The 18,757-nt window shown below is 36.4% G+C and overlaps 1 protein-coding gene across 3 annotated transcripts in view; it reads right to left on the reverse strand.

The window, feature by feature from the left end:
* fmnl2a (formin-like 2a) overlaps positions 1 to 18,757 on the reverse strand; it is a 53,489-nt gene that overhangs the window by 19,162 nt on the left and 15,570 nt on the right. For all 3 annotated transcript variants that reach the window (XM_053497362.1, XM_053497363.1, XM_053497364.1), the window contains exons 2-6: positions 7,480 to 7,563; positions 6,075 to 6,155; positions 3,268 to 3,344; positions 1,884 to 1,967; positions 553 to 699 (exon numbers count right to left, since the gene is read on the reverse strand). In XM_053497362.1, the coding sequence (XP_053353337.1) occupies positions 553 to 699; positions 1,884 to 1,967; positions 3,268 to 3,344; positions 6,075 to 6,155; positions 7,480 to 7,563 (473 nt within the window). The remainder of the gene's footprint in view (positions 1 to 552; positions 700 to 1,883; positions 1,968 to 3,267; positions 3,345 to 6,074; positions 6,156 to 7,479; positions 7,564 to 18,757) is intronic.

An 18,757-nucleotide genomic window follows, 5' to 3' on the forward strand; every position in this document is an offset into this window, starting at 1 on the left:
AGGAATAAAACTGAAAATAAATCTAAAAGCACGTCTCTAAGTACTTTGTTAGTCTTATATGACACCAATTTGCCAGCAATCACAATTTACAACATTATTAAACAGCATCTGATAACATTTAACCAGTCATGCATAACGCTCTAAAAGAACCACAAAACAATTTTTTTCTTGTTATAGCAGCTACAAGCAGTGTTTTCCTCATCAGCTTCTTTTTTCTCTAACTTGAAGTTAATAATATAAAAAATCTGATAGTTTGTTATACAAAACCTGAAAACTGCTCTGTTCTAAAAAAACAAACAAAAAAAATACATTTTATTTGTTTATTATTAACCTTAGAGTTCCTGTGTACCAGAAATGATAAAGTGTTAAAACAAGAATTTTTATATAAACTTGTGATTTGAATTAGTCATAGAGAGCATGGACACACACTTCAATCTGATTCACACCACTGCAAATAACAGCAGTCTTTGTCATTTGTCTGCCCGCTGTTGTACATGCAAGTAAATTATCGCCTGAAGGAATTCTTTCATTACATTTAACTTGAGATCTTACCTTAATGTAGAATGTCTCCCAGCTCTGCTAATGCTTCCTGGAGAGGGTAGACTGCTCCCTCGATGAAGATCTTCGATAGAGCGACTCCAGGATTTAGACTTATCCATCGCATTGTCTGTGCCATTCTCAAAACTGTCACCATCAAATCTTTAAATGTCAAAACAGAGCATTCAGAATGCATGGGCATTTCTCACACTAGCTGAAATCCATGTAAAATCTACACTCTTCAAATCCACACTTCATTTTTTTTTATATTTAACATAAGGAAAATCTCAAATAGTGTCCTTTTACTCCTCTTTACCACAAAAATGAAATACCCATTTTTACTCATTCCTTTTTCCCCCCACACAAAATTCTTCAAAAAGCATATTAAATATATTATTTATTAAAATTAAATGTGTTATATACAAATATATACTTTACCAGTCAATTTCTTTTCTTATTATTTAACATTTTCTATTTTTTTTCTTTTACTACACTGTAAAACAATGCTCAAAGGATCCAAAATATGCAATAATCTTCTTTGAACAGTTGATCTTGAGGTGTATCTGCTACTTATAAACTGTAAAACCTTTATAACAGCTCTAATCTGAGGGTCTGTTTGTTAATTAGTGATTTTTGAGGCTGGTAACTCTAAATGAATAAACTTGTGATTTGAAGCAGAGGAAAGTTTTGATCTTGCTATTCTGGGAAGGTCTTCATGGGAGCCAAGTTCATCGTGGTGCTTGATGAGTTTTGCAAATGCACTTGACAATACTGTTCTTGCAAAATCTATTCCAGAACAGCTCACCTTTGTGTCTTAAAATAACAACTAACTGTTTTTATTGCTGTTGTTGTTAGTTAATATCCTTTAACACCTTAATAACTTAAATATGTGTTATTTATATAAAAGAAAATCCAGTATTGTTCTAGAAGGTAGAAAATAAATCCAAGCCCGTATCCTACTTCGACTGCTGTAAAATATATAAAACCTGCAATTGATATATATACTATATTATATAAATGTTATTCACTCACTGGATTGGAAACTGCTACAGGCTCAAATTCAAATGTCATTTGTCACATATACAAGCATACACAGTATGACAATGCAGTGAAATGCTTACAGGCTCTACAGTACAATCATGTGACTGTCTCTGTGAATGGACTGAATGGACAGTGGTACTTTATACACACTAATTCCCGGTCCAGTCAGAGAGAGAACGAAAAGAGTGAGAGTGATGAGTCAGTGTACCACAGCATATGTGGCAATGTGTGTGTGTACATCTATGGTTAAGGAGAAGAGATCTATTGTGCTCACAGTGTGTTGTGTATCAGCATGTGTGACTTACGTGACAGCATACTGTGCAAATGAGAGATACTCCACCAACACATCCAGACCCTTATTCTCCTCGTTTAGAAACTCACGCACCCATCTACGCGAAAAGACACACAGATAGAAACATATATGACACAAAGCTGCAAAAATATATTTTTAGAAACGTCAATATGCCTTGTGCTAAATCAGCAGACCATTACTTATAAAATACAGTCTTAAACAGGAGCTCATGAAGAGACACAGGAAGGATTTGAAATGTTTTCTTTTACAGAATCTAAATTCTAAGTGTTTCCTTCCATCATTTTCTGGCCAGAAGGTTGAATTTTTCCATTCCAAAATCAATGACAGTGAATCATACACGGCAGAAACTGAGTGATCAAAAGCCAGTCGGTTCTCTCCACCGTGAGTGCACGTGTGTTCTTTAATTCGGAATGCCACATGGAAAGAACGTACATTCTTCTCATACTTGTCTTAGATTGGCTTATATTCTGTGGCAACTATGTGGAGTTTACTTTTGCAAGCAGTTCTCATAGAGTAATTACTATTCAATTTAACACTCTCGACATTTTCAACACAGCCTTATTGTGCTGCTGTGCTAATTTGTCTTTCTCCACATGTAACTAAAAATTACTAATGCTTCATCATATTATACAAATAAGACAGATCAGTCCAGTTTAGAAGCATAGTGATAGTAAGCAAAGCTCTGCGCTGTGTAAATGAGCATTGTGTGCGTATATTTAGTGTTTATGGTACAGCTGAGAATCTCTTTCAGTAAATCTTGTACATTTAGTTGCAGAGACAGTTGGAACAGCAGGAAAAGCAGGACTTCCTGCTTTTCTGCAGCGGTGATACCTCATCATAATCTGTCAGCTTTTCCAGCTCCTACTGATGCAGATAGACTTTTTGTGACATTGCTATCCATAACAAATGATCTCAGCATCTCATTTTCTCAGCCTTAACATCACAACAAATGACACCTTTAGAGAATCAAGGACCAATACATTATTAAAACCTAAAAGAACGGTAATGAACTGTCGACTTTTTTTATTTTTACAATAAAAAAATTGACCAATAAATCTTAACATGAAGAACGTGATATGCAAAATTTGTCACAAGGAGTATTATTCTGTGCGACTATGTTCTTGAGGCCAAGCAGCATGTTTGACTCATTATGAGCATCTGACCAACACTTACAGTTTTGTTACAGTATTTACTTAATTATATGTGATGTACCTATTTTCTGCGGTCCTCAAAAGCAAGCCAAGATTATTAGTGTTAAAGGAAATCATATGCAAATTCTAAACACATTTTTTATTAAATCTTATTAATGTATAAATATTTAATAAAAAGCTTTAAACACACACACTCGGCACACACACACAGTCTTGATCACTCACCCGATGTGATTGGTCCTTAATGAAATTTCTAGTTCTCTCAGCACCTGAGTGGATTCTTGGACTCTCCGACGGAATTTCTGCACACAGGATAAAAAGGAAACATGTATGAATGGGAACAGGGTAATGTAAAAAACTTCTCTGAATTGCTAAATCTAAACTACTTTACTGAAGTTAAATCCTAGACAAATTATCTCTAAAGAAAAAAACATGCAGTGATGTATTGTATATCAATGTTATAATTGTATATCATGATGCACAAGTCTTGTGAGAAAAGAACGAGGAGTCCTGCTGGTTGCTGTTTTGGTTCAGAGGTGACTCCTATGCCTTGTGTAATCATATCATCTCATTAAAGTGGGAGCTCATTGCATGTGTGAGCCTCTCTGTGCTAAGAACTTAACTGTGGACCCATTCTTGTCCCGCGTGCTGTTTCCAAGGTAACAATCCCTGTGTGCAAGCCCCATGACCCAATCTTGTGTCAGGTGAAATGCATGTGAACAAACTGCTCATCGCAGCAGAGCAGGCAGAGGAGGGGCAGACTAGCCTTCCTTCATCTACAGACAAAAAGTTCAGCTGAAGCCGCACATACGCACACATGCACGCACACACGCAACAGCCTTTAGAAGATGTGATGATACAAATGGAGTAGGGACTGGAAACTGACAGGCTAGGCTTAATCAATGATTCATCAAAAGTCAAATACACAACAGTTTTCAGCTGGTGAGAGTGCACTGGCTTCAACCACAAGAGAGCAGTGAATGCAATAAAAATAGGGACAAAAATAGACAGGATAAAGAAAGGAAAAGAAAAGACAAGCTAGACAGGTAGGGGTAGAGAATGATATTAAATAAACAAACTAAAAGAACAGAGGCGTTAGAAAATAAATAAAAAATAAAGCATGTGCTTCATGACAGCTCTCTGTGTGGTGGCTCTGACACATTTGGAAAGAAACTCTGGGCTGTTACGTGTGTGACTGTGTCCACATGTTCGAAAAAAAACCTTATGTTTTCATTCTATACAGGTATACAAAGCCATGACTGTGTGTTTTTGTGACTATTTTACAAATAGTAAAATTAGTTACGGCTTTATCCATAATCCACTCCAGATTAGTGAGCTTTGTTAAACTACTAAAGTTTACATACTGCATTAAAAGACAAGCTTCAGTCTGGCTACATATTGGCATATTGGGCAAATGTATTACTTTACTGTGCCTAACTAACTGACCAAGTTTTGCTTCAGGATCTTCATACTGCACCTCATCTGACTCATAATATGAGTATTATTATTAAAAGACCTAGAATTATAATTGATATGTAATATGTAATATATGCAATATGTAATATAATACAATTACATGACCTAGATTTTTATGTTTAAAACGGATCTACCTCTTTAAGTCTGTAAATGTTCGCATGGATTACAGACTTCTCACTCTTTGCTAAGCATTCCCAGCTGTGTGAGAATGTAAGAGAGAGAGGAAAAGAGAGAGAGAGAGAGAGAGCAAAAGGGAGAGAGAGAGAGAGAAAGGGAGAGAGAGACAGACAGAGAGAAAGGAAGGGGGTGGGGGTGTTCTCCCAGAGGGGTCATCCTTGAAACTGGAAACAAATCTATGGCTCAGACATTCTTCAGGACCTTATGCAATGGCCGTCTTCCTGCTGCTTGCTGATTGGCCAGGAAGGACATGTGGAATGTGTCCTATGTAAAAATGGGAGAAGGTCCACTGCAACTCTCCATGCTCACCACCACATAAAGTAGCAATTGTTCAGCTGTTAAAAAAGGGGGAATCCATGATGTAAAACCATCTCTTTCTCTCTCGCTTGCTCCACGGCTCTCCTTCTTTTCACCGTCTGCCTATTACCTCCCTTTGTCGCTACCACTTTTATTCTTAAGAGTGTTACTGGGCCCCTTCTTTCTCCCGCAACTATTTTCTCCCTGTGTCTTTCTTTTTTGTTTCTGCTTGTATGTGCTTGCAGTTTTTTCCCTCTTTTACTCTCATTTTAACTGTACTTTCTGTTTCTTTTGCCTCTATGCTCTTGCCGCTGTTCTCAGGAAGGGCAGGGAGGTCGAAGTGTACAATACCCAGGAGGAGGGCTTGTGTATGATGGCTGGGTGTTGTCTGTCTGATTATAATGATCCTTCTACACTCAGAGAAAAAAAGCAATCTTCACACTCAATGAAAAAAATGAATTTCCATCTTACCATTACAGAGGCAGAAGACAGAGCAAATCAAAGTATAATACGTATATGTTAGATAAACGCTTGTGCAAACCTTCAGGCATAATGGTGTTAACTTCGTGGATTTTAAACCCTTCTCAGTGTAACTGTATATAAGGAAACAAACCCCTCATTTATAACTAATTTCATAAATCCTAGTTCATTGTGGTTGTTTCTGAACATGCTTGCTATGGTAACATCTTTAAAGCTTTGCATGTCTCATTTTATCACCTTTCTTACATCTTTTGCTTGATCTTTATTCATTCATCCTTCTCTTGTCTTTCCTGTCATCATCTGTCTGTGCTTCTTTCTATGCCTTCATAAAATGTCACCTTGGACTTGTAAAACCTTGAAACGCCTTAAAGGAGAAAACTTATCACACAGCATACACCCTCTCTGCTTTAGGAATGAACCGTTATCCTGAACCAAAAAATAAAATATCCACTGGAGAGGATATACACACCGTTTATCCAACAAGCCAGGCCCACTTCTCAGACACAATGTCGATAACCTTACATGTGATGACAGCAGTGGAGTGTTGCTACACCACTGTTTAACAAATAAGCCATAAAGTGCTACAGCAAATCAGAACTGACCTTCCTGGTGACTGCTGGGTCCAAATAACTCTTCAGCTTCTGGATATATGTGTGAGGAGGGTTTTTTACTTGAAATCTTTCCTGATAGGGTACAAAGATATAATTATTTGTAAAAACTGCATGATGTACAAACAGGACACATACAGTACAGCAACAGCAGTGTAGAACTGGTAGCATGCATTATTATTATTATAAAAAGACAGACATTTCTGCCTTAGTCTTCCTTTGACTTTTTCATGATATAACTTTAAAGAGCGCCATGTGTTCTTTGGTGTCCTTGGTTTTGGTGTTTGTGTTGCTGACCTGCCATGCATCAGGATTTACTACACTATATTTCCTGATAAAACACGTCACAGGAAAAGAGAAAAATATTTCAAACCTCACTAACAACACAGATATTCAACAGTATCATTTGGTGGTCATGTAAAAGTTTAATTAAATTTGGATGTTTGGTTTTGGGTCAATTATACAATACAATAAGTTTGTTACATTTTAAACAGTATGGAAACAAGAGTTGCAAACAAAGTTTTAAAAGTTGTTACATTTCATCCTCATCTAAGTATTTTAACTGTAATCTTTGGAAACACTATTCCTTTTCGTTGGCCTTGGTAAGGACACTCCACCGATAACACTGGTGTTGCATTCACAATAACAGGAAAAACATACAGACCCCAGGGAAAACTCAAAACAAGGCCCTAACACACTAAAGCTGTTTAACACATAGCACTGGTGTTAGTATTAATATTCATGAAATTCTGCTTTTTCATTAATTTTTTTTACTTTTTCATTCTCTCTTTTTTTCCTTATGCTTAAAGTAAATCACAAAGAGGTATTATACAAATCAATGCAATCCAGATATTTAAAATTATCACTAAGAAAAAAAACATGCAATGCAGAGCTCAGTAGCTACAAAATGACCATACACAGGTATAAGTTAGCTGTGGGACGGTCAAAAAAAAACCTGGTGTACATTAGGAAGAGCAGAAGCCTAAGCACAGATCCCTGAGGCACACCCCAGTAGGTAGCATTACATGATGTAGATTTTGGCCATTAAATCAGATTTGTGCTTCTGGAAATAGTCTTAATTCACTAGCACAACCTAAAAAAAATCAACCTGTCCGAAGTTAACAGTGAGAGGTTACATGACATCAGTATTTATTCAGGCAAATGTCAATAACAGGCCTGAAATAACTAGAAGCAACCTGGTGATTTGGGAAGGAAAACCAAAGAAAACGTGTGTGGCTCTGTCTGGAGGCCTCTGGCCAAGGTTAAACAGTGGCTTAGTGGAGCACAAATGAAGCAGGATGTATAAGGACTGCTATAGCTGTGAGCTCCATACACAAGAGGGATGCTTAGTCTATTCAGAAACAGAACAGTTTTGCAAGTGTAACATCACACTGCTCACCTGATCACAGATAAGCTCCCACTTCTTCTCGTTGTCATACTGCCGTAGTAACCGGGCTTTGTCTGGAGGCAAATTCATAGAATTCTGAAAACACACACAAAAACAATAAGTGAAATGACAGAACAAATAATGCAGTACATACAGATTATAAAAAAAAGAATGTACCCAGAATTAAAAAATATTCAGAGGCATTATAATATATACAACCTGAATTAACCTTAATTCCATGTAAATTATAAAGCAAGAAATGCACAAGATTGCCTCTAGTAAAATCCTTGAACCTATGTTGATCCCAGACACCCCTATCCTCACAGCTTCAGTTTTCAGCAGCATTTAGCCATTTAACTACATCTGCCAAAAAAAATGTAAGAAAAAAGTCTAATATTTTCCAGGAATAAGCTACAAAAGAAAATACATTTTAAACAAACGGGACCCGTAGCAGTGATGTCACTAAGAATACCTTCAATGCAAAAAAGTCTAGTCCTTCAAGTTGTGTGCTTGAAATATCCTTGAAATATATTTCATACAAAAAATAAGCCATTGTGGAAAAACTATTTGCCCTTGCTATGACCTTAAGCTTGATTGGTTCAACTCCAAAATCTAATCAGTTAAGCACTGTAATGGCTGATGAGTTAAACCGGTTCTACAACAGGTTTGACTGCCTTGCCCCCACTCTTACTACTTCCTGTCCACTTCTCACCTCCCTTTGTCCTCAACCATAGTCTTTATCCCCCACATCATGCACCATGGCCACCATTACTGCTGATCAGGTCAAAAAGGGACTGAGGAGGCTCCCCCCTGGCAAGACCGCTGGCCCGAATAAGGTCCAGATATCACAAAACCTTGATTGGAGGTTGTTATCGGCAAGGTCGGTAATCTGCCAATATTAACGTTATAATATTAAAAAATAATATTAATCTAGTTTAAGCTAAATCTAAATCTGACCCTAATGGCTTGCCATAATCACAGCGTAGTTACCCGACTGTGTTTAATAATGGCACGTTTAACACAGATAATAAAATGGCTGAGGAAACATGACCAGGTGTGCTGAACTGTTGTAAAAAAAGTTTCATTATAAATAGCTTCTGGATGTAAGTTTAGATAAGGAGAACTATTTTTACAAGAATACACCAAATGTATTGTAAGACACTGAAAACAGCTGTGACAGTTAGGAAGTTGGCAGAAGCTACTTTTATTGCATTTACTGGAGAGCACTGGACATCAGTAAGTAAACAGAACTACCTCTGTGTAACAGCACATTGATGACAAATGGCAACTGCGCTCATTCACTCTGTACGTGTTAAAACACTAGAAAGACATTTTGTGCTAGCTAAGCTGAAAAGGAGATAACAGATGTGGTCCTCACTACATGAACAGACGGCTCACAATACTGCAAGATGTTTATAATTTAAGAAATTTCAATTTAGGATTTGTTATATGTTAATGTTTGAAATATTATAAAACTGCATAATCTTGTTTCCTATAACCAGTTTGTCATATGCATTTTTTTATTCAAACATTGCATCTTTATAATACAAGTAAATCTGAGTATTTTAGGTATTGTGATTAATCATGATATGACTGTGATTAACTAAATGTTTTAATCGATTGACAGCACTTTTATAAAATGTTAATCTGGTGGCCACAACAATAATCTCATATAAATCCTACAAACATTCAACCACTCACTATTGAGACATCAAGTATATGGACAAACACACACACACAGATGGAACTTGTGCTCAATCTAGACAGTGTATGACACAAATAACAGTTTCAGTTGTCACACACTTGCTAGTGTAAGAATATGAAATTCCATCATGTCACTCCTTTATAAAAGCACCCACAAATTTAATAATCACATTTTAAATTCCACATACGTTTGCACAAGATGGTGTATGTGTTAGCATGGGTGCCGTGCTTAGCTCAGCAGTACATTAAACATGAGATTCTTCTGTTTACAGCTCACTTCCTCCTGCAGTTTCACTGGACTGCAGCAAAGTTTCAAAGGGGTGTGTACACCGGGATAATCTTAATTATAGAGTTAACCGGACTAATTACACAATAACAACATAAATCTTTTTTTTTTTTATTATCATAAGCATTTTATATAATTCTACGGGCCCTTCCCCTATTCTACATTTTCTATTGTGTTTAATAGCGTGATTTTACATATCAGTTTTCCACTGGAACTTTTTGATGATCATGTATGTAAAAGCTTTATTATTGCTATATTCACTGAGGAAGTGCTTGGGATCAGTGTAGCTTTATATTTTAGAGCTCGAATCCTCACATGTTGAGCACCCACACAGATGTTAGTTCCAAACCTGAAAAAACAAGCACTCCTTCCCTTTCCGCTCTTACACAAGTCTCTGTTCACTTCTGCCCTACTTTTAAACATCTGCGCCATGGAACTCCCCAAAAACACTGCAGTCAACATCAACATTTGGCTCCAAATCTCCTCCTGCGCCTTTCTATCTTTGTCATCCTTTCCTCTTTTGAGCAGAGTTTCTCTTCCTACCTCTGCTGTTAGCGCTGCACGACACCTACCTTTTTTTTTAATCTTTTTGTTTTTTGTAATATTTATTGTGATATATATAAATACAGTAATGTTCATCAGATGTCTTGAATTGCTAAAAAAAAAACTAGAATAATGGGGTTGGTTTTGTACACCTCTTTACAAAAAAGAAATATAATAAAAAAGTATAATATATACTTGTTACTTTGGGTTGTTTGCACTATTTGACTAACCTTATTTACTTTCAATTAAAATCAATTAAGGATGTAATATGCTATGATATAAATAAAGAATGTTGCTTCTTCCTCTAAAATAGGGAGCTCATTTTTAAGTTGCAGGCTGGCATCTAGAAGTGATCCAGTTACGGGAGGATATATGGCTTTATAGCATATATATATGTATATAATGTATATAAATAAAATAAAATAAAATATATATATATATATATATATATATATATATATATGGCCCGGGATTATGCAGTACAGAGTAACATCTCCTTTTATAAGCACAACCCAATGTTGTTCAATGTGATGAACTGAACTGTATTTTATTTTAACCAGCTATGCATACATGACTTAATCTAAAAATGTTTACTAAAAAAATGAGTCATATGGGCAAAGAAATAACACAGTTTCATAAGATTATGTGTTTTAAGGTTGTTTTTGGTTGTTTCTGTGACCAATAATAATAATAATAATAATAATATTCCCAAGTTTGATAACTTTAGTTCCATATGACCTTTCAGAAACCGTAAATGAGCCGTGTGATGTCTGAAGCCTTCTCGGCCCACACACACACACCAGCAGGACTTCCCATATAAGCGAAGTAGATACTGTAGTTCCCTGTTAACTTAATTGTCAATCTGTCTTGTCTTAGCTCCCCAGCCAATTAGGCTTCTTAGTTAGCTAGTTAGTTTTCTGTTAATTTATGTTGTAAATTTATGTTGCATGTAGCACTTTGGTCCTGGAGGAATGTTGTTTCATTTCACTGTGTACTAACTGTTTATGGGTAAAGTGCCAATAAAGCCTACTTGACTTGACGGTTTTATTTATTTCGGTCCAGTGCCATGGTTCTGTATGGATCTGCTTTACTTTTCAACGTTACTCCTTCTATGTGTGGTTAAAAAAAAATAAAAAGCCTGTTCACAATCCAAAACTGTTTTACTGCTCAAAACTGCATTTGTAACTGTCAGTACACCGTTGCTGTCATACTTGTTCATACTCGCACTGCCCAAGTATACTTTAGATGTGGGAAACACTGCCCTGCATCGCACCCCCTGCAATGTGACTACTGAGCATGCATACAGTACATCGCGATGTTGATGCTAAACCGATAACTTTTGCAGCCTAATCTGCTATACTTACTCTGTCTTTTCTCTTTCACTTAACTGTAACCTTCAAGTAAGACTGAAACAATTACCTATAATCAAACCATTTCTCACTAACAGACAGTCACAATGTAACATATTAACTAACACCAAAGAAAAAAAGAGCCATAAATGAATGCTGCTGCTTTAAAATGCATGTCATCTTTTTTTGATTGGCCGTGCCCACTGCCCAAGGCACTTTATATGGAAAAAAAAACAATCAGTTCTCATGTGTTTTCAGCTGTAAACCTCTGTTTCCACTGTTAACATTCCCGTGCTGGGAATGGGAATATTAAAGAAGAGATCAGCATGTTGTCTTTTCCAGCCTCATCACTGGGACTCAGTTGGAGAAAAGCAGTACACGACTTTTAACCATAAGCAAATGACCTTGCCCAGGCAGGGATACTAACAATCTGCCCAGGAATATAAAAAGCAGTTTTTTTGTCATTCCGTTTAAAAATCTGTCATTAAATAAAAATGAAAACGTTTGACTGAATTTTATAAATCATAAGATAACTGTTGGGTGATCACTACCAGTTTCAGGTGTAAAGCAGCACAACAGGCACTATGGCAACAACAAGGTCTGAACGTCATCCTTATCTTAACACAAAGTGTGGGTTTAATGGAGATAATGCCGAGACTGGAGGTGTGTGAATCCAGCAGATGCAGACAGGATCACAAACTCACACTAGACCTGACACAAATATGTACCCTGAGAATGTAATTCATGTCCATTGGAAAACCAATGGGAAAATCATTCAGACAAATCACCAGCCATGTCCACTATCATTTCCACAAACTAGCCAAACACATTAACTATTAATTTAATCCTATATCTGTTTAAAAGACATGTTCAAATAAGAAAGCCTTAATAACTGAATACTCAGACACAGTAGGTGATTTATGATGTTTGGAAATCAGGATAGAGATTAATATTCATAATATAGTTTACAGAAGAAGAGAAGAACAACTGTCAAGAGTACGTCTGATCTCAGTTCAGTACTTTACCAATAGTGTGAAATGTATTTAAATTACCACAAATTATATAGAAAGAAAGAAAAAGCTGAACTTCTAACCTGGGCACAGGGGAAAAAAGCAATGTTGGAGAGTTAGAAAAAGAAAAAGAAGTGAGGAAAAATGAAAAACAACCTTAAAGTCACTTACAGTTTTAGTCAGGCTTTTTTTCAGTAACAAATCAATGCGTGTTTTACCGGTAATGTTGTATATTATTCCTGTTTAATTAAGGACTAAATACAGGTCAAATTAAACTCACAGCAGCCATACAGGCATAATTAAATAAAATTTTATCATTCTCAAACTGTTCACAGAATTCGTTTTACTCAGTCCTAAATTCTATGTCCAAGGTGCTATGGCACTCTTGGTGCTTCATATTAATTACCATAATCTGTATGCACACTGTTCTGTATGCACAGAGAAACAGATTGTGCTTAATTTTGCATGTTTTTATATCAACTGTCGTACTAAAACTTTTATGGACAGCCCAATAATTCTCAACAAGTTCCAACACACACACACACACACATTCCTCTCACTTATGTGCTCTGAAGCAAGGTTTGGTACATGTTCAAAAAATAGCTGCTTTAATCTAGTTGTTCGTTTCTCGAGTAAAAAGTAATCACAGCACTAGCTTCAGGACTCAAGTTTAGTCTACTTATCGCTGATATCAATCTTTGCGACCAACAAATAACTGTGCTTAAGGAGAAACTGTTCTTCTGTCTTGTCCAGTCGTTTTTAAATCGTTTACACTTAAATCACTATATAAAGTTCTAACCAAACATTTTATTCTAAAAAAGGTCTCATACTCTTAGATATTATTCAATCAGCTAATGTGGTTGGCAGTTCATGTGTGAAAATGTCAGGCTGCCAGGACCACACATTCACAGTTTAAGTCCTAGTATATTCAGTAATCATACCATCAAGGAGAGAAAATGTGAAACCCTGGTCATTGAGTACATTCAGGTAGTCAGCTGACTTTATTTTATTACCACAACACTGCTGAGCCTAGACCTGTCAATCTGGATACTGTCTCCCAAGGCTTATACAGTGGGCATAATGCATGAAGGGTGGATTGCTTCATTTGCTTCCCTTCTTTCCCTGATACACCCATTAATCTGGAATAGGGTCAGTCTGCACTCATTAGATGACATGAGCTTGTGTGTGTGTGTGTAAATTCATTTATTTTCACTATTAAACGTTGCTATAGTTTTTACTGTTGTCTTTTTGCATCTTCACCAACTTTACCAAGTGTTTCTGACCTCCATTCATTATTATTTCCCAACAACATTTATTCCACAATATTTAAGGTCCAGCACTATAATTCCAGATTTTAATGTGTTAAAGCATTCTAACCTAGTAATTTAAATTCTCCTTAGTAGTTTTCTTTGCTTGATCCAGCCCAGTAATTTGACCCTTCTGAAACTTTTTTGAGATGAGGCAGTATATGTTAATCTTAAGATTTAAGACTAAGATTAATCACCCAAAGCGCACTAGTTTCTCGCAACCTCACTGGAAATGCTATTTTTTTTACTGTAATATAAACAAGCAATATTTTAACTAGCTCAGCAAATGCTCAACTACATCAAAAAGAACTGAACATCTCTTTTTAATGGCACTGTAACAAACAAGATGATAAAGGTACTAGCTCAATTAAATGGTAAGTAAATGCTCCAGTGGGCTGCCCAGTCACATGTTTTGGTTGCCTGGGAAATGAGGAGAAAGAAGAGGCTAATATATTATATTAATGTATCATGAGTTAGTTTGCTAGCTAAGTGGATTAACAAAATATGATATTTAGCCTCTTTGGCACTCTGTGTTCACATGAGTTGTGCTGTTCTGTCTGCACATTACAGATGAAAGATAATATTCCAGTCTGTCTGGTGTCTTTATTTTCTGTCAACGAGTTTATCTGAGAAATGACTGTGTAGTAACCAGGAGAGTTTGATTGTGGCTTTGTGAAAAACTTGTTTTTGTTTTCATTTTGCTGGATGCTCCGTTTTCCACAAACGTATGTGTTCGTCCATTTACGCAATTTTATATATGTTTTAACAGGTGTATGTAGTGCAGCCAGTGATGGGATAGAAGCATGTGGTATAGTTAGAGTACCACTATGAAGTGCAATAAGTTAAATAAGTAGGGAAATGAAACTCTTGGCGGAAGCCGAATAATAGTGAAATGCTTGGCCGAAGGCCGAATACCGAACGCGGTGTTTAGCATTTTTTTCCATTTATTTTGCCAATTTATATTAATAATTTATTAAATAGTAAAAATTAGCTTTTTACTATTTTGTGCTGCTTTTCAGAAAAATAAATCAAATAACAAAAATACAATTTCAAAATATTTATTTAACACTGAACATTTTTTTTAACATTCCAGCAGATATTATACAAACAAAGCACAACATAACTTAAAATAAATAAATTAGTAAAATAAAAATATATTTTTATTTGGCCATCTTTGAAGCCCCCCTTCTTGAATAGCCTATGTTAGGCCTATAACTGACTGCTGAAAGAATGTAACTCTGTATGTCTACAACAACAAATGTGCATTAAATAGTGCAAAAAATGTGGATTCGCTGTTGCCGTACCCGCCGCCGTGTCTTTCTCGTACTCTGCATGATGTTCAGGGTGTCTTGATTTTAAGTGATAAATTAAACTTGAAGTGCTGTACGTTTTTGCAGATGCACCCCCTCTGAACAATTCAGCAGAACAGTGTCTGCAAACGGCCATTTTTGCCTCTTTCTCTGACACTTTAAAGTGCTTCCACACTGCTGACATGTTTGCTGCATAAAGCGCGCGCCTCTCACTCTACGCGGGGGTACTATCTGATCGCGTCATTAAAAATGTCATTGTTCTGCAAAATTTATTCGGCCTTTTTACTTATTTCGGTTGCCGAACATTCGGTGGATCACTATAAATAAGTTAAACTGTATACACCAAATAAACCCAATGTGTCTGTTGAAATGATCAATAGTGAACACAAAATCTACTCTGATGCCTGGGTTACTGATTTTTCTACTCTTTTATGATTTATGAAATGTTGGTTAGACATGTACACTGTCTCATTTTTCAGGCATTTAATTCTACACTCAACAAAAATATAAACGCAACACCTTTGTTTTTGCTCCGATTTTTCATGGGATGGACTTAAAGATCTAAAATTCATTCCAGATACACAATATTACCATTTCTCTCAATCATTGTTCACAAATCAGTCTAAATGTGTGATAGTGAGCACTTCTGCTTTGCTGAGATAATCCATCCCACCTCACAGGTTTGCCACATCAAGTGCACAGGTGTACCTTATACTGCCCACAATAAAAGGCCACCCTGGAATGTGCAGTTTTGTCTCACAGCAAAATGCCACAGATGCCACAAGCGTTGAGGGAGCGTGCAATTGGCATGCTGACAGCAGGAATGTCAACCAGATCTGTTGCTCGTGCATTGAATGTTTATTTCTCCACCGTAAGCCGTCTCCAAAGGCGTTTCAGAGAATATGGCAGTACATCCAACCGGCCTTTCATTTAGTGACTCTTTCAAATTGAAACTAGGCCTTTAACTATTACTTGACATCTTTCCCTTTATCAACAAGAAAGTTAAACAACAAAAAGTTTATCATTAAAATGTCATTAAAGGTTGTTGTTAATAACGTTTGTAGTTGCATTGTAAATAACTTTATTCTTGTTCAGTGCAAAACCCATATTTTTTCTGTTTCTAAAAATTGCATTGTTCACAACATCCTCAGGGATCTTTGCCAGAAGCATGACCAAGGCATATAAATAGGATCATAGAATATGAATGAGTTAATGTTAACTCAAGGAATAAGAGGATTTCACTGCCTTGGAGGCAGAATTCAATTAATTTGTTTTAAGAGCCAGTAAGTGAAGAGTACTTAAAAAACAGGTAAGAAATGTAAGTGAGCTGCATGTAAAACCCTGTGCTCATTAAAACAGCCTTTTAGACAACCTGATCAGTAACCCAGAGCTTTACCCATATAAGCCACTGCTGCCATAGTTAGCTATTTATTATTGGCTAAGAACATCTACCGAGGATATTAAGCTTAGTAATTTAAATATTATGTTAAAGGAATGCAAAGGTACAAACTATACCAGCTTTTAAACAATGGAAATGTGCATTGCCTCTCAGGCAAGTTTCTACAAAGAAATTTTTAAAGAAAAGGCTCCGCTGTCATGGCCAGACAGAGTTGATGAGCGGGCATACAGAAAAGATGAAGGAGATCTATTAATTAAATTCTAGAACATCGCATCAGACTGATACCAACAGCAGCCTGATAACATTCTTGTCGTGTCTCAGAAATGTGCACACTGCATTATCAGCATGTAAAAGAGAACTCAGTTATTTTGTCCTGGGTTTATGAAATTTTAATGAAACTGATCTGGGAATGCAACCTTTTCTCAGTCAGCTTGGGTCAGGTTAAATTAAGAGCTGTCAAGCCAAAGCCCTAAACTGGAAAATTATCTCCAATTACCCACAACCCTGGCTGGCTGAGTTAGTTTCATCCCCTAATTAGTAAAGTGTATTTCTGTAATCTGGTGAATGTCTGTGGGTGCACAGATGTCCCTCGTCTGTTTTAGGATAAGCTGTGTAATCCTCTCTTCAGCCCCCACTGATCATAAGATAAAGCACATGACAATTTATTTTTGTGGATTTAAACAATTCTTATTTCCAAAACAAAAGTAGTTAGACAAAGTATGTATATTTAGCTGCTTAATACAAACTAGCTTTAGCTGGATAATATTTGCACATGTCAATTCCCATAAGGCCATTTTTTTTTATCTCCAAAAAGGAGAAATTAAAACAAACTAAATCCTGATTAAATTTATGGATGACATTATAACATGTAATCCTTTTATGCACTGTAGAGTTAATCGTAGTTGGTGTATTTTTCCATCTCACCCCCGTCTGAGTGTGGTGAAGTGAAAAACATTAATAGAGAAGCAATGAGATCATTTTAACCAAATATCTATTCCACCTGTCGCATCTGCCAGTCCCATTCAGCCCCACAGGCAATTATAAACCCATCTTTGATAAAGCAATGAAACATGAGCTATAACGGGGTTTGTTCTGGCTGTAATTCCAGTGGCTTTTATGTCTCTCTATCTGTCTTTAATTTACCTACACACCCACCCACACATAAAACCTAATTACTTGTGTCTTTATTGGCCAAATCCTAAAACTGCATCATCTGCCACGCCAACTAGCATGTCTAGACACCAGTTCTTTTTAAGCTTCGTGAATCAGCTGTAGGCAGAACTGTTTTCAATTTCTCACAGTGAGTGAGGTGTAAACACAAGTGAAGTGATGTACTTTTGCTTTTTGTAGTACTGGTGACATCAATCAACTTTCATGTGAATAAAGTTTAAAACAAACCATCACAATTTAAAACTAAATCGTGCTGAAAATAATTTACAATAATATAATAAAGAAAGAAACAAAGGCAATACAGTCTATTGTAATGTGTACTGTACATATACAGTAAGATTAGTGAAATCCTGATCATCACACTCATACAGTATGTGCTTTTTGGACATCTCAATCCAGATGTAGTCCTATTGAACACCTTTGGGATGAAGTGGAATGCTGACTGCACACGGGACCTCCTCATAAATTATCAGTGCAGATCTCACTAAAACTCTTGTTAAATTCCACACAGACACACTTTAAAGTCTAGCAGAACTCCTTCGCAGAAGCGTTTTAGTAAGATCAGGCACTGATGTTGTGTGAGGAGGCCTGGTGTGCAGTCAGCATTCCCGTTCATCCCAAAGGTGTTCAGTGGGGTTGAGGTCAAGGCTCCACGCAGGTGACTTCTTCCACGCCTCGCTTTTTGCATAGCGGCATTGTCATGCTGGAACAGGTTTGTCTCTCTACAGCACACAAAGACATCTTATATAATTGTGTCCTTCCAGCATTGTTTGTAACAGTGTAAGGGAGGTTCACATATGGGTGTGATCTTCATGTAAAAATCTTTTTGTGATATTGTGTACCTGTAACTAATGTGTCTTTTTACACCATATACCCAACATTAGCAGCGCTTAAAACATGATGCTTAAAGCACATTGAAAAGCTGTTTTGACTGGATCATTTTATACAAGAAAGTGGAGTAATATAACTGTTATTGATTAGTCTCTGAAATTCGTCTAAATCCATTACAATTCAAATAAAGTTTAGCAAGAACTCAGGCAAAAATATACAATTTAAGTGGAGCATGTAGAAAAGACTTAGTTATGGCCTGCATGCAAATTAATGATCATACACTCCTACATCAAGCAGCTAGAATATGTCAAAATATTCAGTATGCAGTAATGTCAGGTGTAGCCTGTGCAGCTCTTTTCTAAGACGTGGAGCATACATACA

This window comes from Clarias gariepinus, chromosome 5, assembly GCF_024256425.1.
Source record: "Clarias gariepinus isolate MV-2021 ecotype Netherlands chromosome 5, CGAR_prim_01v2, whole genome shotgun sequence".
NCBI classification, from domain to species: domain Eukaryota; kingdom Metazoa; phylum Chordata; class Actinopteri; order Siluriformes; family Clariidae; genus Clarias; species Clarias gariepinus.